This window comes from Oryctolagus cuniculus, chromosome 13 (assembly GCF_051225735.1).
Source record: "Oryctolagus cuniculus isolate XC-2025 breed Fujian yellow rabbit chromosome 13, ASM5122573v1, whole genome shotgun sequence".
NCBI lineage: Eukaryota > Metazoa > Chordata > Mammalia > Lagomorpha > Leporidae > Oryctolagus > Oryctolagus cuniculus.
This window is the reverse complement of record NC_142879.1, coordinates 20,928,680-20,955,298: the sequence shown is the minus strand read 5'-3', so window position 1 is coordinate 20,955,298 and position 26,619 is coordinate 20,928,680. Positions and strand designations below refer to the sequence as shown.

At 60.6% G+C, this 26,619-nt stretch overlaps 1 protein-coding gene across 2 annotated transcripts; it reads right to left on the bottom strand.

Moving 5' to 3' along the window:
* Positions 1-738: 738 nt before the first annotated feature.
* SLC60A1 (solute carrier family 60 member 1) lies at positions 739-24,227 on the bottom strand. Of its 2 annotated transcripts, XM_070055186.2 has the most exons (11): positions 23,928-24,227; positions 16,038-16,236; positions 15,239-15,499; positions 12,264-12,432; positions 11,873-11,988; positions 11,058-11,231; positions 9,199-9,346; positions 5,510-5,580; positions 3,997-4,117; positions 2,703-2,754; positions 739-2,581 (listed from the first exon to the last, which is right to left on the bottom strand). In XM_070055186.2, exons 1-11 carry the CDS (start codon positions 24,155-24,157, stop codon positions 2,530-2,532), a joined length of 1,593 nt encoding a protein of 530 aa, XP_069911287.1. In that variant the 5' UTR covers positions 24,158-24,227; the 3' UTR covers positions 739-2,529. The 2 variants fall into 2 exon arrangements, with proteins under 2 accessions (XP_069911287.1, XP_002717605.2); XM_002717559.6 differs by having other exon boundaries at positions 2,560-2,754; positions 23,928-24,224.
* Positions 24,228-26,619: the final 2,392 nt, after the last annotated feature.

Here is a 26,619-nt window from a genome sequence, read left to right as displayed (position 1 = left end):
GCCACTGTCACAGGTGGCAGAGGGAGATGGTAAAGTGACTGTGATAGAAAGGGAGCGGGGAGAGAAACGACTGACCGACCAGCTGAAAACAGCATTCACCACGGAAATCTTTTATTTTTAAAAATCAACATCTTAAAAGGGTTTTAAAAACGTCACCAGATGCTTTTACTGTAGCCCTTGAGGAGGAGCAGCTTCAGCTTGCTTCTGTTCCAGGCACCGTTTGTACAGTTTTTGAGATAAGAAACCGGAGGCTTTAATTCATTTAGCAAACAAAACGAGGCCTTTTCGGAACTGGGCTGGGACGTGGCATTAGTAGGTGAGAGAGTCACATCAGAGACAACTGTTTCTGGAGGGGAGCAGAACAGAGAGGCAGGTCCTCAGAAGAGGCACTTCCCTACCCCTGGAGGGGTGCCGGGGTGTGAGTCCCACATCCAGGCCGCAGAGGGAAACCTGGGAACGGGGGAACTCCAGGCCCCTGGATGCCAGACCCCAAAAGGAAGTGTGGATCCCAGCCCTGCCTGCCCGAGCTGATTCTGAAGTGTGGGCTAAGCGGCTGTGCTTGGTTCTCTGGCTGGTTCTAAGAAGCCACAGTGGCTCCCGGCACTCCTGCCTGAGTTTGTTTTGTCTAGAACAGCAGCCCCTTGAACCTGCAGGAGAGGCGCCTGTCGCCAGAAACACCAGGCCCTTGGTTCTGAGCTTCTGAAGTAGAATCAGTGGTCCTTCACGATGGAGAACACATTTATTAAGTTTAAAATACTTTTATTTTAGGAAAGATAGGCTTAGATTTGTTTAATCCTGTTTTCTGCAGTAACAAATTAATCACAATCAACTTAGTTATAACCATTGATTCTTTCTAAATCTGTATAAAAAGATATTTTCCTGAAAAACCACAAGAAAAAATACAACTGCTTTCTCTTTGCCCCATCCCTCATCTCCATAGTTAGACTGCACATTCAGATTTGGCTGGCCGCTAACTTAGAAGTATTTACAGAGTTGAAACTATAGCCCTGGACCACCAGCTTTCCAAAGAAGCTGGATCTGTTGAACTTACAATAAATAGGTACCAAGCATATGAACAGTTTCCAAACTGCTTAGAAGGAAGTTTTAAAAATAGAAATTGCTAACATTTACTAAGCAATCTCTGTGTCAGGCTTATAGTAATTCCTTTATACAAATTAATTTAGTTCTTTGAAAATTCCTCTGAGGTAGGGTAAGTAAGTACTTTTAGAAATGCCACGAAACTGGTGAAAAAAGCCAGGGTTAGAGCCTCAGAAGTGCGCCCAGGGCCACACAGCCGGAAGGCGAGGCCAAGGCTTGGACCGGGTCTCCAGCCAGCTCCTCGTCACGCAGTTAGGATGCCGGCGGTCAGAGTCGGCTAACTGGATGGTTCACCTACAGGCCCAGGCATGTGGCCCACGGCACTTGGGACAGGTTACCAAGAAGCCGGATCCACCTCACCTGGATGCTCCTGCGTGTGCGTCTGTGTCTGCGTGAGCAGCCGGGAGACTGCGGCTCTCACAGCCTCCCAGTCCCGCCCGAGCCGGCAGGTCTGCAGTCCCACCTGTGTCACCACAGGACCCTCAAACTGCACGCGGCGTCGCTTGGCAGCCTCGGCTTTTTGTTAAAGGGAAGACCTTGGTGTGGAGTAAGCTTTTCTGTACAGAAGACGTAGAATTAAACTTACGCGTTTTGGGGAAATTCTTTGTGCTATTTCTTAGTCCTTTTATATGCTTGTCAATTCAGCAAAGAAAAGAGAACATGCATCTCATTATCCCCAGAGACTGTGGACCCATTAGCGTTGCCCGTTAGCGGTGGCAGGCCGGAGAGTGTCTAACAAGGCCATGATTTTAGCTCTTGCCGGTTTGTGCAGTGTAAATGCTCTCACCATGGCTGACCTCAAGACACAGACGTGCTGTCACTGAGAGCAGAGGGGGCACAAGCAGCCCAGAAGCTGGCGTGACACAGTAACCCTATCCCCCTCCCAATACCCTGGACACCCGTCACCTCGACAGCCTCCCTAACACGGTGACGGACTGAGTTCTGAGTATTTATTACCTTTGCTTTTAATAGAAAGCCCGTGTAATGCTAATAATGGCTGCATTTAGCCAGCCCTCAAATTTACCAAGCATCTTCTCGGGGCTGGCGTGAGGCAGCCCAGCATCCCACTGCGTCCGTGCCCCAAAGAGCAAGACTCGGGCTTCCAGGCCTGCCTGTCTCGGGGTACAGGAGAACTAGTGGTGTCGCTGCAGGGATGAGGGACTCAGCTGTTCCCAGGTAAGCAGCACACGATGCACGATGCTTTGTGCATGCCAGGGAGCCCTCCGGGGTTGGCCTTGAGTCCTTGAAAACACCGACAGAGAGCCCTGCTCCCAGAGCAAGAGTGAGCCCAACCCAGGGCATGGTCCATGCAGGAGGTGGAAAAGGAAGGGAAGCACAGGCTGCCTCCTGCCTTCCCGGAGCTCCTGCACAGTTCTTGGCAGGGTCTGAACCAGGTGGGGGGGCAGGGAACGTGAAAAGCCGGGTCAGTGTCTAATGATTCGCCTGGGGAGGACCCAGGTGCCAGGCCTCAGCAGAATTGCTTCTGGAGATAGGAACAAAGGCATCAAAAGGTTGCCTCCGCTGCAACCCTCAGCTCTCCAATCTGGGGGTGGCGGGCGCCCGAGGCGGGGGGCGCTCCTCGTCACCCCCATGGCGTGGTTTACCTCTGGTAACACTCGGCGCTCTCCATGTCCAGGGGTTTGTCTCGGGTCTCATCTAGGAAAGAAAAAGCCCAACCCAGGGTGAGTAGCAGCCGCCACGCATCGCTGTGCTTGTCCTTGCTTCCCTGCCTTTCTTTGGCTCACGGAGGAGCAAAGTGAAGTCACACCTACCGGTTCTGGCCCCCTGGGGTCTGGGGCCTGGGGGATGTGTAACTGTCTCTCACGAATAAAGAACCAATTGGGGCCGGTGCTGTGGCGTAGCGGGTTAAGCCGCCACCTGCAGTGCCTGCATCCCATATGGGCACCGGTTTGAGTCCCAGCTGCTCCACTTCCCATCCAGGTCTCACTATGGCCTGGGAAGGCAGTGGAAGATGGCTCAAGTCCTTGAGTCCCTGCACCTGCGTGGGAGACCTGGGAGAAGCTCCTGACTCCTGGCTTCAGGTCAGCACAGCTCCGGCCCTTGCAGCCAGTTAGGGAATAAACCACTGGATGGACGACCTCTCTCTCAGCTTTGCCTGTGTAACTCTTTCAATTTTTTTTTTTTTTAAAGAACCAAGTAAGTGGTACTTACAGGCTGTTCAGCAAATACTAACTGAATATGAATCTCAAGTGAAGCCCTGTGCCCAGGGCTGGGCCTGACAACCCCTGGGACCTGCCTTCTCGGAGGCTCGGCTCAGCCATTGTACTGAGTGTGGAGAGAGGTGGGCTCATGTCCACCTGCTCCAAGGAGCTCGAGCCTGTGGACACTTGCCCCTCTGGTCTCAGCGTGTTTCTGCCCGGGCACCTTCTGAGAACTGGCTGCATGTCCAGCCCCCCGGCCTGGGGTCTCCAGGAGAGACCGTGTTCTCAGGAGACGGCTCTGCTTTCTTTGCCACTTGGCCTGAAGAGCTGCTTTTGGAAAAAGATCTGGACTCGAGTCAAAACCCTGAACTGCAAAAGGGATGGCCAATTAGGCCGCTGGGCAGAGTTCCAGTCCAGGAGGCAGGCTCTGCCTTGCAGTGCCGGGGATAGGCTGGGAAGAGATCGCTGGCCCACAGCTCCGTGGCGTGGTGGGACGCAGGAAGCCAAGTTCACAATCCACGCCCCGCTGCTGACAGAGAAACCCTGAGTCAGCCGTCTGCCCTGCGCCCGCCTGCCTCGGAGTCCGGCTTAAACAATTGCACGGAAAGCAGGAAGAGGGGAGGAGGAAGCTGTAGAAAAATAAACATTTCCGTGCATTCTGCTTGCAACGGAATGGCGTTTTTGGCCTGCTGTGGCCCACAGCTTCTGCCCCAGCCTCCCCCGAGCCTTCGCGTACCTGATGAGAGTGCAGGGTGTATCCTGTGGAAAAACAGCAGCAAGATGTAGAAGGTGAAAGCCAGGCAGCCAAAGATCACGCCGCACACCAGGAAGCTGTAGCTGCCCTGGGCCTGGAATATCTGTGGAGGGGCAAGACGCGGGCGCTGACACAGCAGCAGGAGGGGCGCCGGGAGGGTGCCGGGAGGGTGCCGGGAGGCGCGGCCGGGTTCTTGGGCAAGTCAGCTCCAATCCCCAGTGGGGAGACGCACGCAGAGGAGGGAGCACCTGGCCTGCCTCACCACCTCCTTAGTTCTTTCCAGCTCCGTGTCCTGGAACCTTCTGAGAATTTCCCCATCACCACTGACAGGCCAGCCATACGAGGTGTCTCTGGACCCTTAAGGCCCAACTGGAACTTGGCAGAAGATACCATTTTTTTGTCCTTCCACGTATATGATGAGGACGCAGGACAACGTCAGAGCAGCACACGGAGCGGCTGTTATTTGGCACCGTGGTTAAGATGCCACTTAGGACACCCCCTTGCCCTGGATCTGAGCGCCTGGGTTTGAGTCCTGGCTCTGCTGATGCCGCGTCCTGCTAACGTGCACCCCAGGAGGCACCAGTGAGGGCTCAGGTACTTGGCTCCCTGCCACCCACGTGGGAGACGCGGGTTGAATTCCAGGCGCCTCACCCTGGCCTGGCCCAGCCCTAGCTGATGTGGGCATTGAGCCAGTGGCTGGAAGATCTTCCTCTCCACTTCTGTCTCTCACCTTTCTAATAAAAATGAAGACAAAATATTAGCTAAGGCCTTAGAAAAGCAGCACACGGCACATCCACAGGCCCAGCACCCGTCAGGAATTAGCACCAGTTTCATCGGGAGCCGTCTGCTTCCTGTCCTAGAGGACACTGAAGCAAATCCCAGACACTACGTCACATGCTGGGCAGGACAGGCGGCAGTGTGGTGACGGATGAAGGGGACTCTGGAGAGGGGACCCGGGTGTGTCACTCTCTGCCTGTCACTAGAAGTGTGGCTGACCCAGGGCAAGTAGCCACACACCCCCCATCCCCCGCTCCTGCTCCCCTGTGTCCCAGGGACTCCTCTCTACACAAGTGCTCAAGAACACAGATGTCCGTGTTCTGGTGGACAAGCGACACGTGGTTGGTTGTGTTGCCTTGGTAGGGGTGGGAGGTGGGCGGGCAGCGGGCCCCTGGGCAGTGAGAGGTGGCGTGGGAGTGAGCAGGGTGGGAAGGGAGCCCCGACTGCCGCCCCAACCACCGCGATCTCTGCGAGCCCTGCGCCATTCCCACGGCCCCCTGGCCCCGCTCCCAGCCTTGGCTCGCGTTCGCTCTGGACTTTTCCACGTGTCTGTTCTCGTCCCCAGGCCCCACAGCTGGAGGCTCAGAAGCGGAAACAGGTACCAGCAGCCGGGTGGGGCCCCACTGGCCCTGCAGACCCAGGAAGGGGCCAGCTGCACCTTCTCACCTGCTCGGGGTGGGTGCCCACCTGCCCCCCATGCCCGGAGTCCCCCACTTACCGATCCCACCAGCATCTGCAGGGCCATCTCGCCGATTCCTGCCCCCGTCACCAGCACGGTGGTGGCACAGCCTAACAGAGAGAGAAGGGCTCGGTGGGTAAGTGAGCTGTCGGTACCCGTGCTGCCGCGGGAAATCTCGCAAGAGGGACGGCCATCTGGCAGGCCTTCGGATTCCAAAGCTTGCTCAGCCCTTCGCCTGTATCTCCCTTGGGGATGCTTTTGGTCCCGCATCGTTAGGGCCCTTTGTTCTGGAACTTTCACTGGCTCACCCCTGTCTGCAGTCACTTGCCTGGCCTTCAGGGCCTTTCCAAGCTGGTCACCACCTGCCTTTCCAGAACCTTCCTCGTATCTGCAGGCCCTGGTCTGGCACAGGGGAGCCAGGCTCCTCTGGTGTACCTGAAGGCCATGCCGAGCCCAAGCTCCAGTCAGACTTGGCTTCCAAGCCCCGCTGTGTCACCTGCCAGCCACGTGACCGTGGACGAAGTCTCCAGCCTCTCCCTGTCCAGTGGGCCTCGCACAGCTCCTCCTGGGGTCCCTATGTGGATTCTGGGATGACCCGGGCCAGGTCACCGGCGCGGTAACTGCCAGGCCAGCCCCCCACTCACACGCTCCCATTCCTGCCTGTGGACCCTGTGACTGCCAGGCCCAGCTCTCCGTCTGCTCGTGATGCAGCCAAGCTCTCCCCAGGACCCTGGCCAGCCCACCCCTCCCCTCGCTCCTGCTGGTCGGCAGACTCCCATGCACCTCTGGGTCCTAACAGATTTCCGTCAGCGTCTCTTCTGCAGCCCCTAAGCTGGGATTCGTGGCTTCCGTGTGCTCCTACCTCACCTGCCGCCTGCCTCCCCGCCTGCCAGGAGCCACCCAGGCCTGCAGCACACTGGTGTGTGGTTGGCGGTGGCACAGTGGGGACACATGGCAGGCACTGGAGCGTTTCTGAGTAAAAGTCGCGTCACGCGGGCAGCAGGCTCCCCCAGCTCTTTCCTTTGCCTTCTGTCCACACCGTCTCTGTTCCTGGACCCTACCTGCCTCCCCCTTTCCTCGGCCTCCAGCCCCTGAGCCAGCTTACGCCCCCTCCCCCTTCAGGCCTCTCTGGATCTGGCACTGGTCATTGCCAGAGGTCCAGGTCTTCTACTCCTGTGCCCCAAACCCAGAGAAGTGTCAGGCGTCCGGGTCTGCTGGCCCGCATTCCACGTCACAGTGCCTGGGAGACTCCCAGCCTCAGCTCCTGACCCAGCGTACTGCTCGTGTGCAGCCCGGGAGGCAAGGGTGACGGAAGGAACTGGGAGACCCGGACTGAGGTCTGGACGCCTGGCTTTGGCCCCCCCGCATCTGCACCCATCTGTGGAGTGAATCGGCTGATGGGAGCTGTGTCTCTCAAATAAATAAAAATTTTAAAAATATGCCGAGGATTCTGAGCAGCTGCACTGCCAAGAGTTTTAAGTTTTCTCTAAAGCATAGAATAATCCTAAAAACAAAAATAGCATTTGCACCCCCATTTTACAGGTGAGAAAATCAAGACTTGGGAAGAAAATGAGATGATAGAAGGTCATAAAACCAGTGGGTGGGGACATCGGGGGACACTCAGGGCTGTGGACGACTTCAAAACCCAGGCCCGTGCCCTAGTGGAGGCAGAAACCACAGGCACGGAGCCTGGAGATGCATCAGACACCAGGGCCGGGCACGATGTCGCTGGGGCACACCGCTCCTGTGGGCTTCCTGGAGGGGTGGGGAGGGCAGGCCAAGCGGGCAGAGCAAGGGGTGGGAGAGACAGCCAGGGCGTCGCAGCCAGAGGCTGACCATGCGCCCAAAGGAACGACAGGGAGAGAGAGGGCTGGGGAGAGAAGGTGGGAGCTGGCAGCACCCGGCCGCAGCAGCGGGTGTGTGTGTGTGTGTGTGTGTGTGCAGGCAGTGGGCCCAGAGGTGAGGCCCACTGGGATTCGTGACGAGAGCTCCAGGTGGAGCCAGCTGGCTTAGGAGGGCAAGGAGACCGTGCTCCCCGGTCCAAACAGGTCAGTGAGGCTGCAGGCCTGGCCTCGGGCGGGGATGACGAGAGGGGCAGAGGAGGGGGCAGCAGAGACTGCAACATCCTCTCATGACGTCACTGCTCCCGGGGCGGGGGTGCCTGGCAGCGGGGAGGGGCTGGGCTGCTGTGGGCAGCAGAAAATGGGTGCTTGGTCGGCTAGAAGGGCTGCCTGATGCCTGGCCCGCACCTCCTCAGAGCCACGCCTCCTCCAACAGAACTACCAGGTGCGCCCTGAGACCCCTCCCCGCACACAGGACCAGAGGCAAACACGGGGACACTGGATTCTTCCCCTCATCGGAGCACATGGATGCTTTCCTTCTAAATCACGGATAGACAGCTGGCGGAGGCCAGCCTGCTCTCATTTGGATTTCAGAACGTACGCATATGCGCAGAAGGAATCCGGGAAGGAACCAGGAGGGTTATTTTCAGCCACTCTCACTGCTTCAAAAACACACTCTGTTACTTGAGATTTTTGTAGGGAACATACTGCTTTTATAATAAAATCTTTCCATCTTGAAAATGAACGCCGGGGCCGCCGCTGTGGTGTAGTGGGTTAAGCCTTCGCCTGCAGTGCCAGCATCCCATATGGGCACCGGTTCAAGCCCCAGCTGCTCCACTTCCATTCCAGCTCCCCACTAATGGCCTGGGAAAGCAGTGGAAGATGGCCCAAGTCCTTGGGCCCCTGCCCATGTGGGACACCCGGAAGAAGCTCCTGGCTTTAAATTGGCTCAGCTCCGGCCGTTGCGGCCATTTGGGGAATGAACCAACAGATGGAAGACGACTACGATGGCTTAGTCTGGGCCAAACTGAAGCTGGGAGCCAGGAGCTTAATCTGGGTCTCCCATGTGGGTGCAGGGGCCCAAGCACTTGGGCCATCTTTACTGCTTTCTCAGGTTCATTAGCAGGAATTGGATCAGAAGTGGAGCAGCCGGACTTGAACAGGCGCCCATATGGGATGCTGGCATCGCAGGTGGCAGCTTAACCCACTGTGCCACAATGCTTCACCCCCCCTCCCCGTTTTTTCCCAGTGATCCAGGCTCTTCTTGTGTGCTGTGACTGTGGGAAGCGGAGTCAGGTATAGCTGTAATTGTTCTAACCTCTGTAGACACCAATATCCTGCACTTGTGAAGAAAAAAAAAATCACTCATCTTAATGCTGGTTTTCCAACCTCTAGGGAGACTCCGGTTACTTCTAAGAGTAATGTTAAGTGTTCAAAACATAATTATTTTTAATGAACTCATTATAAAGAAGAGTTTTGGCGTGTGCACTGGGGAGGGCCGGGGAAGGGCAGGGAGAACGGATGAGAGAGAGATTTCTGACGCCCACGCCAGGCATCTTTCTAAGCCTGTGTGCTCCCTACAACAGTTGCCACGCAAGGCAAGCTTGGCTGAGGCACTGCAGCCGGCCACTGTAAAATGCCTTTCTCACGCCAGCTGCAGCTCCTCAGACTTCTCTGTGGGGAACGACACGGGTGTGATGTTGAGTGGGGCCAGCCACGTGGAGCAGAGCGAGTGCTGCAGGTGCACCTGCTCCCGGCCAGGGCCGGCGGGAGCACTCAGCTCTGCGGAAGGGAGGCGCGGGGCGCGGCGGGCTCTGCGGAAGGGAGGCGCGGGGCGCGGCGGGCTCTGCGGGAGGGAGGCGCGGGGCGCGAGGCGCGGCCACTCACCCGTGTACTGGAGGATGTCCTCGGTGTAGGCCAGCATGCTGGGGAAGGTGCTACTGAGGAACAGGCCCAGGCTGGCCGTCCCCAGGAACAGGAAGAGGACGTCGTAGGAGCAGATCAGCAGGAACAGGAATGTCACCAGCACGCCGACCTGTCGGCGCGGAGGCGGGGGGCGTGAGAACCGGGGTAGGGAAGTGGGGAGAAACTGCGCGTCCCTGGAGCCAAGGAACCCCCGCAGCTCCTCCCCGGCCCTGGCGCGTCCGCGCTGGCGCCGCTGTGACCAGCGCGCCACCCTGTGGACAAGGTGGGAATGACAACGCTCCTGGTGGGAGCTGCCACACCAGCAGCAGCGGTTGGAGGTGTAACACTGCCTGTCCCCAGGGTCCATCCGCGTCATCAGCTCTTTTGGCCCTGCTGACCATGGAGGGCGGGGGGATGAGCACCCATCGCCCTTCCCCCACTAAACGCCCCGAGCCCACTAGGGCAGAGTGACAGGGAGGAAGCCCTCAGACAGCAGGAGAGGGGTGGCTGCAGGGTCCCTGCCCTCTGGGGCACCAAGCCAAGTTCCCAGGGAGGGTCAGCGCTAAGGCGGCCAGCGTGCCCCTCCCCCCCGGGGCTTTGCTTCCCACTGGCCCTGCGGCCAGACCACTACCACGGGCTGCTGGGCCCAGGAACCTTCCTAGTTCAGTTGCATGGGCATAGTTTTTTAACCCCATTTCTAAGTTTTCTAAAAATGTTTTTGTGTCCACAGTGATTTCTATGCAAAACACACCTGGGGAGAAATGCAGGCAGGAGGAGAGTGGCATCAGAGGGCCAGGCGTGAGCCGACCTGTGCTTTACAGCAGTGGGCACCTGAAGCTGACCCCGTCCGAGCTTCCTATCTGCAGCACAGCACCAGTTACCAAAGCCACGCTAGGGCAGGCGCTTGGCCTCGTGGTTCAGGCACCACTTCTGGGAGCCCGGGGTTCGAGTCCTAGCTCTGCTCCCCATTCCAGCTTCCTGCTACTGCTCAGGCGCTAAGTGCTTGGACGGACCTGGCTGGAGTTCCCGGCTCCTGGCTTTGTTGTGGCCATGTGCAGAGTGAACCAGTGCGTGGAAGAGCTGTCTCTGCCGCTTCTGCCTTTCTGATAAATAAGTGTCTTTCTTAAAAATCACATAGAAGCGGCTGGCGCTGTGGCATAGTGGGTAAAGCCTCCGCCTGCAGTGCCAGCATCCCATATGGGCGCCGGTTCAAGTCCCGGCTGCTCCACTTCCAGTCCAGCTCTCTGCTATGGCCTGGGAAAGCAGAAGAAGATGGCCCAAGTCTTTGGGCCCCTGTACCCAAGTGGGAGACCCAGAAGCTCCTGGCTCTTGGCTTCAGATTGGCGTAGCTCTGGCCATTGTGGCCATCAGGGGAGTGAACCAGCGGATGGAAGACACCTCTTTCTCTCTCTCTCTCTCTCTCTGCCTCTCTGTAACTCTACCTTTCAAATAAATAAATAAATAAACTTTTAAAAAATCACATAGAAGAGCTACAAAATGCAAACTGGCCCCAGCCTGGGGTAGGGGTGACTGACTCAAGGCTGGGGGCTCCCTGGCCTCCACTGACCAGAAGGCCTTGGTCAGCTGGGCACCACAGTAAGCAGGGTGGGGACAGAGGCCAGCCCTGCTTCCCTGGCTCTCTGCGGGCTACCAGCAGGAGGCTGTGTCACACGGGGCCCCGGCCCCGGCTTTTTCTGCTTCCATGGGTATAAAACGGGAGACCCAGACGGGCAGGGAGGCTCCCAGGGGCACGCAGGTTGTCCCTTCCTCCTCTCCCGGCTGGCAGGGTCCAGTCCTGAGCACACGGCCAGGAGCAGAGACGGCAGCCACCTGCCACTCACCACATTGATGAACACCATGGTGGCGGGCTTCACTCTCGAGGAGACCGGGATGGAGATGAGCCGGCCTAGGGTAATGAAACCCCAGAAGAGACTGGGGAGGTAGCCGGCCACCTTGTGTCCTACGGACAGCGGCTTCTCCACGGCATAGCTGTACACAAAGGCAGAATACTCCCCCTGTGGAGAGAGCAGGCCCTGCTGAGCGCCTGCAGCCCAGCCAGGCCGCAACCTCCCCGGGAGGCCCAGGCCGGGCCAGGCAAGCGCCGAGGGAGGCCTGGCTGGTGATGCAGAGCCCGGGGCTGAGCTGAGGACAGCGACTGGGGCGCCCCAGCTTACAGACTGCACCTGCAGAGGCCCGAGCTTGGCAGGGAAGTGCTGGGGACCCCGGGAGCGCCTGGCCACACGGGCACTGCTCCCCAGTGAAAAACATGAGGTGTGCACAAGCATCTCATTTCACAGCTGAGCGAGCAGAGAGCAGCGAGCTGCCCAAGGGCACACTGAGCGTTGGAAGTCACCCAGTGGTGTCACGAGTCCTGCCCGGGGTCGCGGAGGTTCTTTAAGGGCTCACGCTCTGGGTCCCGCACGGGGCAGCCAGTTAATCCATCAGCTATTTGGGCCTGTCCCAATCTAACCCTAAGAGACTTCTAGAAGGCGGCAATAAACAGGGCAGCAGAGGTCATTCGAGGAATGAGCTGCCCGTGGCTGCGGCCAGCTTTGCAGTGCATTGCCGGCAGCCCCTGCCCGGCGAGCTCACCAAAACAAGGCCCACAGGTGGGGGCACCCCAGACAGGAGGCCGCCCCGGTCCCCACAGGCTCACCGTCATCCCATCCGTCATGAACAGGACCAGGGCGGCCGTGATGTGGATGGCGAAGAAGGAGTATGGGGCTCCTCTGCAATTCTTGCGCTGGCAGCAGCTGAACAGGCTCTCGTGCCCTGGGGAGACAGGAAGGGGCGGGGCTGGCAGGGGCGGGGCGGAGGGGAGACCACCTGCGGCCTCCTCCGCCTCCTCTTGCTTTGTCCCCGGGGCGGGCCTGGAGGGACCTCGGCCCACAGAGGCACACGCAGGCGTGGGAGAACCGGGGAGGCAGCCGGGGCATCTCCTGGCCCCAGAGCCCGCCACGGCCAAGGTTTTCTCCTAACTGCTACCACCTGGGATCTGGGCTCACCCTCTCTGGGCGAGGGGTGAGAAAGGTCGTCAGAGCCCCCACCTGGGTGTGGCTGGTTCTTGCGGGGCAGGGAGGAGGCGTCTTCCTTCTCCGGGGGCTGTGTCTCCAGGGCCAGCTCGTCTGCACTCAGTAGCAGCGGCGTCCTCTGAGGGCAGCAGGTCAGCAGCCGCTCCTTGGACAGCAGGAACAGCACAGCCATGGGCACTGGCAGCTGGGGGGGGCGGGGCAGAGGGTCAGGCTCTCCTCCCCACGCCCCGCCCGCCGCCCCGCACTGCACGTGGCCGCATGGCACACGGCACAGCTGCACAGCCCCAGGAGAAGATGGCTCTTTTCCAAGGCTGCCCACCCCAGCGCCGCCCCCCACCACCGAGCCAGGCCCCTGACATGGCTGGCTGCTGGCTCATCTCAGTCACACCCATTTCCCAGAAAAGACTGAGTGGAGCTTGGACTCTAGGCCTCGCTGGCCCATGAGGGTGCTGGGGGCAACCTCATTCCTCACGGCCTTGTCCTGAATAGACCTGGGGACCTGCGCCTCCTGCCTGCGGGCTGGCAGGGCCCGTGACGCCTAGGCAGCAGCTCTACTTCAGTCCATCACAGCGTTAGAAAGTGGGGGGTAGCATCCCCATTTTCCAGATGAAGCCACTGAGGCTCAAAGCAGGCACTGGGGCTTAGAGCTGTGGCGTAGCAGGTAGAACCTGCAATGCCGGCATCCCATATGGGCACTGGTTCGCATCCTGGCTGCTCCACTTCTGATCCAGCTCCCTGCTGATGCACCCTGGAAAGGCATGTGGGAGACCCGGATGAAATTCATGGTTCCTGGCTTTGACCTGGCCCAGTGCCGGCTATCGTGGCCATCTAGGGAGTGAACCAGCGGGTGGAAGATCTCTCTCCCTCTCTTTGCAACTGTGACTTTCAAATAAATAAATCTAAAAAAAAAAAAAAAAAAAAAAAAAAAGGGCAAGCTGTCGCTCAGTTACATCCTGTTGGACGTGGAAAGGACCCGTGAGGTGCAGAGAGCAGAAGTGTTTGGGCTGCACCCAGGGGGCAGGGCCTGGGCTACTGCCCTGTGCAGTGCCTCTGGGGCTGCTGGGTGGTGTGTGTCCCAGGAGGGGCCACAGCTCTGAACAGACAACCCAGGCCTGGCCTCTTTCCATGCAAAGTGCATGTTTCCAAGCAACCCACAGGCCCGCCCCGCATTCAGTTAGGCTTTCCCTGGGCTCCCCAGAGCAGTGGGACGCGTCCCCTGCTTCCGAGGTTGCCTGGCGAGGCCTCAGCGCCTCCCGCAGGTGCCCCAGCTGCGGTCTAAACAGCCTGGCAGAGCCCTTCTCCCTGCCTGGGGCTGCTGCCCTGCTGCGACTCCAGCCCGGCTCCCTCGGGCCCTGGAAATCCAAGCACCCAGCCAGCTGCGGGCTCCCCAGGGTGGTGGGTGCAGCCAGCCCAGGGCTCCTCCCCGCTCACAGCCCTCACCCGCCCAGAGCTGCGCCAACCCCTGGAGCCCTGTCCCCTCCCCAGGAGGCAGGCTGGCTCACCGGGCATTTCCCAAGTTCTTCCACCAGTGTGAAAGTCAAAACACACCCCCTACACAGAGACTGGCACCTCCCAGCGGTGACCTGGGGAGCCTTGCTGCACACTCAAAAATAAGTCAAGGTCAGAGCCAGCTCCTGGCAGTAGGAAAGCCGCAAATCCTTGGAAGAGACAGCCCTTGCCCTAAGGGAGCTCCAGGGCTTGCTGGGGGAGACCCAGCCGTCCCTCTTCCGCGAGGTGGGGAAACAGGCACAGCCGGGGTGAAGGCCAAGGGGAAACAGCTGCGACAGAGGCCGAGCCCGCGGAGGAGGGACTTTCCAGGGAGGGGCGGTGGGGAAGACTTCCCAGGATTGGCTGGCGATGCCGGCAGGAGCACATTTAGACATCGAGAGTGACAGATGGGGGGGGGAGCATGTGTGCCAGCAGGAGTGTGCCCGTGGGCACGCACCTCCCCATCCTCTCTGCACCGCACTGTTTATTTTCAGGCGCAAACCAATGGAAAAAGCCCGGAAATCCTGCAGCAAACAAAGTGCCTCCGTGGAGTCTGCATTTCTCGGGGCAGGAGACACACCTCGGGATTAAGCCGGCCCTTCCGGCTTCCTGGCCGTGCAGTCGCAGCCTCCCGTTCTGCAAACAGGGCTCCTGCCCTTCCCAGGTCGTCCGTGGAAGGCACAGGCCCAGAGTGCTTGTTCCCCCAAACAATGGACGGGCCTGGGCAGAAAGGGCTGGAGCAGTGGCCCCCAGTGAAGACTCCAGCACAGCCAGCAGGTCTGCGCCAGCGTCGGCCGCCCAGCCCGGCGCAGCCTCACTGGAGCCCCCGATCAGCACCTCGAGCCGGGGATGGCATGACAACTGGCGTGCGGCTCACACACGCATACGCACACGCACGCACGCACGCATGCATGGTGTTTCACTCAGGATGTACCTGCTGTCCTGCCCAGCAAGTCTGCCTGGAGCAGGGAGGCCCTAAGCTGGGGTGATGAGCAACTGGCGTCTCCACCCCTCAGCCAGGCCATCAGCCTCCAGGGATACTCCCTGCCCCCAGCCAGGAGGCAGGCACTCTGGTGCTGCCCAAATGCTTCCCAGGCCCGGCAGGGAGCAGACTGGTGGGTCTCCCCACCTGGGCCTCTGGCTGCAGGGGGGCTAAGGAGGGAAGCCTGCCTCGGACTGCAGAGCACGCAGAGCTGGCCAGGCTGACCCGGCCACTGGTGTGGGGGGGTCTCTCTGCTCTGCCCTCACCACAGGCTGCCTTGGCCAGAGGAGCTCCTTGTGGCGGGGCATCTCATCTACCCCCCCAGGCTCCACAAGAGCTCCGGGCAGTGATGGAGGTCCCTGGAGAAGACCTTAACATCTGCCGGGCTCTGTCCTGGGGTCTACTTTATACACCGTGGCCCAAACACATGTCGCAGCATCTGCAGAGCCCCTGCTGGTAGAGGTGGACTGGAGGTGTGGACGGGCACGAGCCCTCCCCCAGCCCCCCCAGGGACACTCACATTGATGAGGGCCATGATCCAGAAGGCATAGGACACGCGGGTGCCGGCCCCATCCTTCAGGGGCAGCCCTGGGAGTGTATGGTTGGGCCGCGGCTGGACCCCAGCGTGGTGCTGGCCCAGGACTCTGGCAGCATGGAACAGGTGGCTTCTGGAGGTGGCATTGACCGTGCCATTGGCGGGCAGGCAGCTGGCTTCAGACAGGAAGGGGTCAGCGATGAGGGGGCTCAGCAGAGCGCCAAAGCCCACGAAGAAATGCAGCACCTGGCAAAGTGGGGGTGCGGCTGTCTCCAGGCCCAAGAAGCCGCAGCCCAGACTTCCACCCAGTGTGTGTTCCCTCCGGGAGCCCCTGCCTGGCCCCAGAGTGGGGAGCACTACAGGGCAGAGAGCTGAGGCACCCTGGATGACAGTGACCAAACCCCCCCTCTGTCTCCTCTTTCCCCAATTGAACCCCCCACTGGGGCTGTTCCCCAAGTTAGCATCCACTGGCAAACGACCCAAAGGGAAGGGGCCCCACACAGGGGAGGGCTGGACAGGAGCCCCAGGTGATGGAGGGAAGGCGGCAAGGGTGTAGACGGGGACAGCAAGCCCACCCCCCTCACCACTCCCCTAGTTACAAGGGACTTTCCCCGCAGTGCAGGCAGGGGCCATCTCCCCGTCCTAGGGCCTGAGTCATGTGGGTTCCCCCTGCTGGCACCGTCCTGGCCCAGTGGGGAGGACTCTGGGGTTGGCAGGGGTTGGATGGGCCCAGGGAGCTCCCAGGCTCTGCCCATCCCCGGCCCCGGCCCGCTGGCTGGCTCACCTGGAGGAAGACGGCCGAGTCCTTCTGGTACATCCGCACCAGCTGCATGTTGGCCACGGTGTCGATGCAGCCCATGGCGAGGCCAGCCAGCGCCATGACCAAGGCCAGCACCTTGACATCGCGGCAGAGGGGGATGACGGCAAACACCAGCGAGATGACCAGAGTGGAGGTGAAGAGAGCCCATAGGGACTGGGCCAGGCTGAGCGGGAGAGGGCCGGGGTCAGCGGCGGGCCCAGGGCCTGCTAAGGGGCCACCCCTCCCTCCTGCCCTCCACTCACTCCGGGAGGTCCCACCCTCCGGCAGAAGGGGAAGTGACCCAGCAGCGCCACTCCAGGGTGGCTGTGAGCGCTCAAGATGCTGCGGCATGTGGCACACAGGCGGCCTAACCACTTCTGTTTGAGCTGCTTAAACCTTGCCTTGTTTGCTTCCAAACAATCGTGTGCAAAAACACTCCTGTCTCAGGACGGCTGCTCTGAGCACCTGCCCAGAACAGGGCTGGGTGCCTGCAACTGGAGCTGGGTCCCGGCTGCACCCAGATCTCTTGCCCTCCAGGGTGCCCTCCGCAGCCCAGGGGCACCTGGGCAGCTTGGTGATCCCTGCAGTAGGCAGAGGTCACCGGTTCTGCACCTGGCAGGTGTCTGGAGGGAGCTGGGAACCCGGAGGCTCTCCCCGCCGAGCCGCGACTGAGAGCCGGTCCCTCACAAGTGAATGAATGAATGAGCCCATGAATGAATGATGCATCTAAGGCTTTGTCAAGGTCTTTCGGGACATTCCGCCAGATTTGCAGAGAAAGAACGAGATTGTATCTTGGGGACCAGTTTGAAAGGCTAATGTGTGTGTGTTGGGAGAGGGGGGTGAAACTGGGCAGCAAGAAGATTCTGGAAGATTCTGAAAGTGCTGGGGGGGCTTTCTCACTTCCTGAAAAGGCAGAGAACCCCCACCCCCACCCGGGGCGGCCTCAGGCTGGCTGCTGGCTGGAGAGCTGGGTGGTGGAGGCAGGAAGAGCCGTCTGAGCTGCAGCCCAGCGGGAAGACGGGGCCCTGGGCACTTAGCAGCTGTTGGCTTTTTTCTTTTCTGTTCCAGGCTAATCTGTAGGGGAGATTGCTCAGAACTCAGAGTGGGAGGAAAGCAAGCTGGGGAGGCTGGGAGGCTGGGGGTGCTGCCCAGTCCCTCTCTACCCTCAGACTCTCTCTGGAGTCCCCACTCTGACGGTCCCCAGCGCTGGCTGCCCCTGCTTCTGCCACCTGCCCTGGGACGCTCCTGGCTCCCTGCGGTGTGCGTCTCACTTGTCTCCTCCCTGGCACTCAGCACAGTGGGAGGCAATGCTCACGGCTTCATGCAAACGTCAGACCAGACCTCTCTCGGAGTCTCCCCCTCTTCCTTTCCCTCAACAAGACAGACCAGGCAGCCTCCTGCGTGGCCCCATACTGTGCCTTCCACTATCCCGGCTGAGACCAGGACACAGACAAAGCCACGCCCTCACTCACCACCTGGCAGCAAAGTGGGGATTCCCCCAAGCCAGGTGCAAACACTCTCTGGAAGAACGAACGCGTTCTCATTGTTGCCTGGGTGAAGCCTCCAAGTCCGGGAGCAAGGTTCAGCGGGAAGGGTGCACCTCCTGGGTCCATGGCCCAGCACCAGGCTTTGCACACACACACGAGTGCACTCCTCTGTGGACAGGCAGCACACAGAGGCGGTGTGATGTCAGCAGCCCCAGTACACGGAGACGCTGGGCAGCAGCTAGCATGGTAGTCACACAGGAAGCGTGGGCATTTGCTCACCGCAAATGACAACGCAGAGAGGGAGATCTGTCTGCCCATGCTGTTCGCCCCAGGAGTAACGCCAGGCTGAGGAAGGCGAAGAAGCCGCCAGAGCCTGGACTCCAACCCAGGTCTTCCGATGTCACGCTGGCTGTGCCACGCTGCCTGTCCGTGGAGGACTCCGTGTGTGTGTGTGTGTGTGTGTGTGTGTAAACAGGATGGTGCTGGGCCAGGGACCCAGCCAGGCTGGAGAGGGGGCACCAGCAGAGAGCCTGAGGCCACATTCACAGAGCCTGGAATGGCAAGGGTAGGCAGCCACGGCGCCCGGCTGACGGCCCCTCTGTTGGTGTTGCTCGGCTCTAGAGGCGTGATTACGACCGGCCGTGGGCTCCCTGCAAGCTTCCCACGGCGTTCGGCATCCGGCATCCGCCGCAGCCTGGCACCACCGGAAGCAGTTGGAAGAGCACCCAGGAGGCCCGCCTCACCCCCCACACAGGAAGGCCTGGGGAGAGGGACTGGAGCTTGCCGGGACATTATCTGATGGGGATGACAGAGATAAAGAGCAACTGCGGGGCAGTGGCCAGGAACAACAGAGCCTCAGGAAGAGGGAAGGGGCGGGGCGCTGGCCACCAGGCTGGGGGTGGGAGCTTCCCCTCGACCCCAGCCATGCCCTCCCCTCCTTGTCATTCTTGAAAACGGCACAAGACACTCACAGGGCCCAGAGACAGGCAGGAGAGAGGAGAGAAAACCAGACAGAAAGGAGAGGCTGCCGGGGACCAGGCCTGGGAATCCCACACCTCCGGCCTCTCCTGCCAGCCTGGGCCATCACTGGGGCTTGGTGCCGTCCAGCTGAGGGCAGGAGGGCTGAGCCAGGGGAGTGGGAACGCAATCCTGGGACTTGGGGAATCTGTGAAACAGGAGACCTTGCACGGGGGTCCCAGGCCGCCCGCCCTCTCTGATCACTTCCGTGGGGTTGCGCCTGGGCATTCAAAAACCAGCAGGAACAAGTGTGTCTGGAACGGTGTGCTGCCGCCCCAACCAGGAAGCCGCAGGTGCAGCCTAGAGCCAGACGGAAATGAGCTTCTGGCCCGTTGAAAACAGCCTGGTCAAGGGCCCTTCCAGGACTGTGGGTGAGGAGAATGACAGACTGATTGTGTCCCAGGCATCTGGCTTGGAGGATGGAGAGTGAGTTGGAATCTGAAGACCGGGCTGCAGGTCTGCCTCTGCCACTGCTCAGCATTGTGGCACAGGGTCAGCCACTGCGCGTAGCCCCTCTGAGCTAACAAAAAAAGGGGGGGGTGGGCACAGCAAGCTCTGCCTGCTGGGGAGACAGTGCGGTGTGACACTGGAGCCTCCTTAGCCCACTCACTGATGCCCCCTGGCCACCTGCAGCTCCCCCTCCCTGCTCACCCACTCCCTGCCGGCCCTGGGCTTCCGCAAGAGCAGTGCTGGTCCCTGAGAGCTGTGCCCAGCAGCAAGAGTGCAGAGACAGGGTCGGCTCCTGCGTCTCCTGGCCCTGTCAGCCTCTATTTCTGTGGCAGGGCTTGGGGCGGGGGGTGGCCCTGAGAGGCTGCCCAGTGATGGCCACCTGTAGCATCCCGACTAGAGTGGCGACAAGGACCCGAAAGTCCTGTCCCCTAGACAGGGCAGGAAGCGGAGCAGAACTGAGCCAGGATCCCGTGTCTTTGGACTTGACAAGGGCCAGCAGAGCGTGGCCTTGATCTTCCCTCCCTGGTAACTCAGTCCACCTAGAGGAAGTCCTCCCTGGGGCCAGGGGACAGCCAGGCACAGCCGAGGAAGTCTAGTTGTCCATGTTAAAATGGCCGAGAAATGACCAAGGTGCTTCTCAATGACTCCACAGAGGAGGTACAAACGGGGAGGGGTGCTCTGCTGGAGGTGCCTGCCCAGCCACCTTTGCTATGTGACCTTGTGCCCCCTCTCCCATGCCCAGCCCCACCAGCCCTGCCAGCCCTGGTACGCGGCCTCACCCAGACAGACACGTGATCACCTTGACCTAGTCCTGCCTGGGGCACCTGCTTCTGTGAAAAGAGGAGAGACTGCCTGGCTCTAAACAGCTGTCTCCCGTCCTACAGGGCTGGGGAGAATGCTGAGGTCTCACCCACAGTACCCACCAGGGGCCTCAGGGGTCCCTCTGCCCAGCAGGAGTGCTCAGAACGACCCTCCCTCTTCCCTGGCTGCCCAGCCTGGAGGATCACTTTCCCAAAAGAACCAGAGATGGGGAGAGAGGCACCGAAAATCTTCCTCCATGAGGAAGACATAGAGGTGTCCCCAGCTCTCAGCCACCCCCAAAGGGACAGGCAGCCCCTGTGAGCTAGGAGAGCGTGGCATTCCGAACTCAGTTCCCAGGCTGATGGGCACGGGGTGGCCTAGACCAGGGAGGCTGCGGAGAGGATGCCCCTCTAACTCGGGCCTTCGTGCCCTCCACTCTGACACAGAGCGGGGGAGCAGACGAGCCTGTCTTTGGGGAGATCCTGGTCTGGGGTGAGACCACTTGTCAGAATGAGGCTGGGGCTGCACCCTGAGCGTGATCTCGTCCCCATGAGCACCCAGAGACAGCACCCTAGGTGTTGGCTGAGCCTGCAGTCTGTGGACTGGAACACCCCTCCTGGATCCCGGCATGCCCAGCTCGCTCCTGTTATGCAGATGTCAGCTCCGACGTAATCAGGTTGAGAGGGGGCCTTTCAAACAAGGGCCCTGTCTGCTGTGAGACTCCCAGCAGGCTTCTGGCACGGGCTGAAAGGCAACCGGCTCCTGGGGGCAAAGACAGATGCTTTCTGGGAGACAGACCAGAGCCCCGCTCCGAGCGAAGACTGGGCGTGTATTGTGTTCCAGGGCCTGCAGGGGCCAGCACCTTGGGGAGCAGGTCTGAGGGTGGTGGGGGCAGGAACACGCAGGACTGGATCTGATCCAGTGAGGACGAGGGAGTCACACCGGAGTTGGGGCTGGGCAAGGCTTGCAGACTAGAGGGAATCTAAGAGAGAGTGAACAGGCAGACACTGGACCTCAGCGAGCCTGAGGCTGCCATATGGGAGAGGTGGGGAGGGGGCTGGCCAAGGCAGGAAAAACTCTCAAAGGCATCTCTCTGCCCTGATGCCTCCGAGATAAGGGGCAACTGTTCAGGGTGGTTAGACAGGTCCCCGGGTACCAGGAAAAGCCCTGACCTTTTGTCTGAGTGCCCCTTCCTTGATAAAGCACACAGCATCCATTCTGCCAGCCACAGGCACTTGGCTCTCTTTCCCCTGAACCATTTCCTCCTCGTGGTAGGCAAGATTTTCCTAAGGGAGGTTTTCTTCTGGCCATACTCTGACACCCCCTCCCTGCCTCCCAGCCCCCTCTCAAGACCCCTCAGTCTGTGCTAGAAGGTGGGGTGGAGGATGGGGGAGGGGCTGGTGCTGGCCCAGGCAGTGAGGGCTCAAGTCCTTCATATCACCCACTCTCAGGCCCCCGGTTCTCCACGCGCAGCCCCTCCAGGACCTGCTCTATCTCGATGGGGGCCTCCTGAAGCCGCTGTAAGCCAGGAGCCCTCAGCATAGGCTAGGCAGGACCTGGGCAGGACCCCTGCAGCCGGGGACTCTGCCTGACTCTCCTCCCCTCCCTGTAGTTCGGCGCCTCCCCCACGCTCCCCACTCCCCCGCAACAGCTGGCCCTTGAAGATTTGTGGATGCAGCACCCACTTACAAGTCACAGCCTGGCGTGCTGGCCGGGGAGCACTAATGCTGGACAGCCCACCCTTGCGAGCTGTAGCATTCTGAGATACGGGCCTATGGGGTGGAGGGGTAGCTTTCAGGGCTGGTGGAGGTTCTGTTTGTTGGGAGGAGCCAGGGGCTGTGATGAGAGCTGCCCCTCTGCGACAGTGAGCTGGGTGGTGGGAGGCTCGTGGAAGTCCGCTTGGCACGTCACCCAAGGAAAGGCTCTTGGGGACATTCTGTTTTGGGGTGGCAGGACCGAGGCTCAGACTTTAAACCTGAAGCACTGGCAGGACCTGCCTTCTCCTCCGCTCCCACCCCAAGGTCCCGGCACTGCCTTCGCGGGAGTGGCCACAGCCAGCAGAGGAGGCTCATCTCGGCCCGGCTGCGGCTGGAGGCTGATGATTCATTAAATAGCCCAAGAGGGCGTGGCCTGAGCACCTGCTTCTACAGACAAAGGCCCAGGTTCGACTCCCAGCCAGGCCTCTTAGCAGTGGTGTGAAATGGGGCAAGTGCCTTGGTCTCTTTGGGCCTCCGCTTTCCCATGCAATGGAGCCAACCACACTGCTGAGGAGACGAGTTGGGCAGTACAGGCAGAACACCAAGAAGCCGGCTTCCCACTGCAGGCCCCTCTCTCTGCTGTCCGTTTAGAGCCCCCTGTTAAGGAAGGAGCCCCTCGGAGATGCGGGACTGCCCCGGAAGAGATGGGCCAGTTAGGGGTGTCACACAGCCGGGCCTGCCACGCTGGCCTTTCCAATTGTCCTCATTCTCCTTCCTGTTCTTTGCGTCACACGTGTTCCTAAAAAGTTCCAGGTGAGGGAGCTTTGGGAAGTCAAGCCACTTTAAAAACAAATACACAAAAACACGTCTGATATTCACAGATACCTTTTCTTCACTTCTAATTAAGTCTCTAGGCAAACGGATCTTGGGTTTTTTAAAAAGATGTTCTGGGGCCCGTGTTGGGGCGCAGCAGGTTAAGCCTCCGCCTGTGACGCCTGCATCCCACATCAGAACTCCAGTGCACGTCCTGGCTGCTCTAGATCTAGATCCCTGCTAACGCACCTGGGAAAGCAGCAGAGGATGGCCCAAGCATCCGGGTCCTTGCCACCCAGGCAGGAGACCCGGATGGAATTCCGGCCTCCCAGCTTTGGCTTGGCACAGCCCCAGCTATTGTGGGCATCTGGGGAGGGAACCAGCAAATGAAAGACCTCTCTCCCTCTCTCTCTGTGACTTTCAATAAATAAACCTTCAAAATAAAACAGATTTTCCGAATGCCCCGTACATCAAGCCCTGCACCAAAGCCCAAGATCCCTGGTGCACCCCCTGGCACACCCCGGAAAACAGAGGAGAACCCTGCGGTTTACAAGAGACTCAGGGGCCAGGGGGCATAACTGCTTGGCGATAGAGAGAGAGTGTTCTCGCAGCTTAAAGGGGCTCCATCTGTACCAACACCTGTGTGCCTCCCCACCAGTGCCAGATTCCAGGGGGGATGGGATACCAGCCCTCGCCCTGGGCATGGAAAGGCCACTCCAGGGGTTTCCCCGGGGGAGCCCAGTTGTGGTTTTGCCCCCAGGCCAGCTGTGTGCTTGAGGCCATGCAATCTAGGAAAGTCCTGGGTTGGGCGCTGGGACCAAGGAAACCATGCAGCAGCAGCCTCTGGCTCCAAGGCATCTGCTCCTGCACACCCGCCTGCTTTCCCAGCGAGAATTCTGCAGCTTTTCCAGAAAGGCCCTGCGGAGGTGGTCCTCCCAGTGTGGGCCAGGAGAGGGAGGCTCTGGGACGGTATCCAAAGGGGGCATCTCTGGGGTGCACACAGGGAGGGCCAGAGCCCTGTCCTGGGGCAGAGGCTGGAGCAGTGCAGGGGTGGGGGTGAGGTGGGAGCCCGGAACAGGGGAACAGGAGGGGCTCCTGGCAAGGTGGGAGTCCCCGCCCCAAGCTCTGGCTGCGACACTCTAAGACTCTCCTGCTGCCCTACTGGTGAGGTCTCGTGTGCTCCCAGGGAGAAGAGCTCTGCCTCCAGGGGCCATCCGGGAATGGGTGTCCTGGCTCCCTCGGGAGCAGGACCACACAACCCACAGCACCTCTCCCCCCGCCCCCACACCCTCCGGGCACCTGGACCGCTGATGTGGAGCTAACCCGGACGGCGGCCGGGCCCTGGGCACCGGGTCAAGCCGCAGGCCAGCCCTGGCGCCCGGCCCTGCTGCCGCCCTCCCCTCTGGGCCAAGTCCGCCTCTGGTGCCGGCTGGGGCCACCGGGGAACCGCAGTCCCTGACCACCTCCGCCCACCCCATCATCCTCTCCCCGGGCGGTGAAGACGAACGAATAATACCGAAGTCGCCCAGGGGTCTCGAGAGAGAGGGCTTTCCGGGGCGATCGGGGCTGGGGGCGGGGGCGGGGGCAGCTCCGGCCGCGGCGACACTCACGTCCTCTTGAAGACGCCTCCGAGGGCGCTGCCAAGCAGGAGGCAGAGCTGCTGGGAGAAGAAGACCCAGGAGATCTGGGGCAGCGAGCTGTGCGTCTGGCAGCGCAGGTCCAGCAGCGTGGGCCCCAGGAAGGCGAGGCACAGGCCGAAGCTGAAGAAGGCGCTCCAGTAGGTGAGGGTGGGCTGCAGGTTGCGGCGCAGCAGCCCCGACACGCGGCCGTCGCAGCCCATGGCTCGGCCGGCTCGGAGCGAGCCCGGGGCCGAGCGCGCGTCGCCGCGGGAGGCCGGCCGGGCGGGGAGGCCGCGGCGGGCGGGGCGGGGAGGGGCCGCACGCCGGGGGCCCCGCCTTCGGCCGGCCGGCGGCGGGCGCGCTCGGACCCCGCGCCTCGCGCGGCGCGCGCTCCTGCCGGTCCCCCACGCCCGTTCTCCCCGGCTGCGGGGACCACCCACTCCCACCGCTGCAGCCCCTCTGGCCTCTTTATACGGCGTCCCTTCCCCGGACGCAGAGGCCTGAGCGCCCCCTTCGGAGTCCAGGGGTCCAGGCGGGCAGCCCCAGGCCGGAGGGCAGGATCCTCCAGCGCTTCGCCCGGGTTCGGGAGGGCCCCGAGCAGCTCCCGCCGCCCAGACACCCCTGCGCTTCGGCGGTGGGGGAAAGCGGACCCCGCACCCCTTCAGCGCGGGTTGGAGGGGCCTCGCAGCGGGACGCCAGGGCTGCTGGTGCTGCCCGCTTGCTGGGTCCAGAGGGGGACGGCTCGTGTGTACGTTTCATTCTGGAGAGAGTCTGCGCGCCCTGTATTAGCACCGCTGGTCCAGAAAGCCCTGGACACTGGCCAGGCCTGACTTCTGGACCTGCGCGGGAAGAAACAGAGGCGCGCTTCCCTGGACAGGGACAGGGCCCAGGGAGGGAGCGGTGGTAACCTGAGGATCCTGGGAGGAATTGGGAAAATCCTCCAGAAAGAGGGCGTTCTGGAGGAAAGCCTGGGTGGAGTAGGGAGAGTCGTCTGGATCCAGGCCGGTGTCCCTGCTGTCCCTTCCCCCGGTGGCCCAGGCTGGGGGAAAACAGCCAGGGCCTGCTTCCTGCACGGGTCCCTGAGGCAGAGCCAGAAGGCTGGACCGCATGGCTTCTGTGCAGCTGTGCGGGTGGTGGCAGGAGCCGTGACATCATGTCCCGGTGCCTGACCAGGGCTGCAGGGACTGGGGAGGCGTGGGGGTGGGTGCCCCCAAGGCAACTTGGCATGAGGTGGGGGCGGCCCGCTTGTCTTGCAGCGGCTGCTCCCACCCACAGGGACACCCCAGCATCTTCTCCATTCTTCCCTAGGCTGAGCAAAGAGAGGACCCCCTTGGGGTCCCCGTGGCCCAGCCCATCTGTAGATGAAAGGTGACAGTCGTCGGCCTGCGTGGTACGCGTGACAAAGTCGTCCCAGAGGAGGGGAATGGCGTGCCCCGATGTTTCTGACAGCCCTCTCTGCCGCCCTGTCGGCATTCCAGGACTGTGGGAGTATGGACTTGGCAGGAATACCTCCAGCTGAGTCCCTTCCCTCTCCGGTGATGACCATTAGGTGTGTGCCAGTCCTGCCCTTGGCCGAGCCCCCTGCTGACCAGGCCTGGGGACCTGCTTCCACTGCCGGCCAGCTCTGGTTGCAGTGAGGGTTGTGGGCTGACCTGACACGCCGCTCCCTGCACCTGCTCCCCACTGCCCCCGCCCCAGAGCTGGTCTAATTGCTCTGTGCGTGTTCGCCCTCCACACACGATGACCTTGCCCAGGGATCTGCTCCTGCAGCCCACAGCCCTGCAGTTCTTGGTTATTTGCCAGGATGGAGCTTCCAGCTGCATCACCCTGCGGGCTTGGCCCCTGTGGCCCCAGGCGCCATGCCCCGTTACTCCTGGGCTCAGAAAACAGCACCTGAAATCTATGGCCTTTTTTCGCCTGAGCAATTTGAGCTAAAGAAAGGCAGGCTCTGAATCCGAAGTCCTCTGGCCTTCCTGCCTTCTCGTTCCCCAAGTGCGAGGAGAAGACTGGAATTCTCCTTATCTGCACTGAGACCAGACTGGAAAGAGGGAACCCAATTGCCTTTCCTCCTCGCCCCGCGATCTCGTTACCTAGCTCAGAAGACAGAGGGATGCGTGTGGGGTCTTCAGACAGTTCATGGAGACGTGCATCGTGAGAAACCTATGTGTGGATTTCAAAGTTTTTAGAACAAAACAATTCATGTTTTCCATGAATTTTTTTCCTTGAAATTTTTTTTATTTATTTTCATCTACTTGAAGGCAGAGGGACAGAGAGAGAGAGAGAGAGAATCTTCCAGTACTGGTTCACTCCCCCATCCTTTAACAGCCAGGGCTGTGTCAGGTTGAAGTCAAGAGCCAGGAGCTCCATCTGGGTCTCCCATGTGGGTGACAGGGACCCAAGCACTTGAGCCATCGTTTGCTGTTTCCCAGGATGCACTAGCAGGAAGCTGGATCAGAAGCGAAGGTGCCGGGACTCAAGCCGGCTCTCCAAAGGGGATGTGGGCGTCCCAGGCAGCAGCTTAGGCTGCCACCCCGCAGCACCTGCCTCTCACCCCCACAACTGTTTGAAGCACGCTGAATGGACTTCCATTAGAAGACAATGTCTGTCCTTTGGAATCATCTAGACTCCAAAGAAATTGTCTCTGGGGCCATTTATTCCCCTGATAATCGTTTGCAAGCCATCA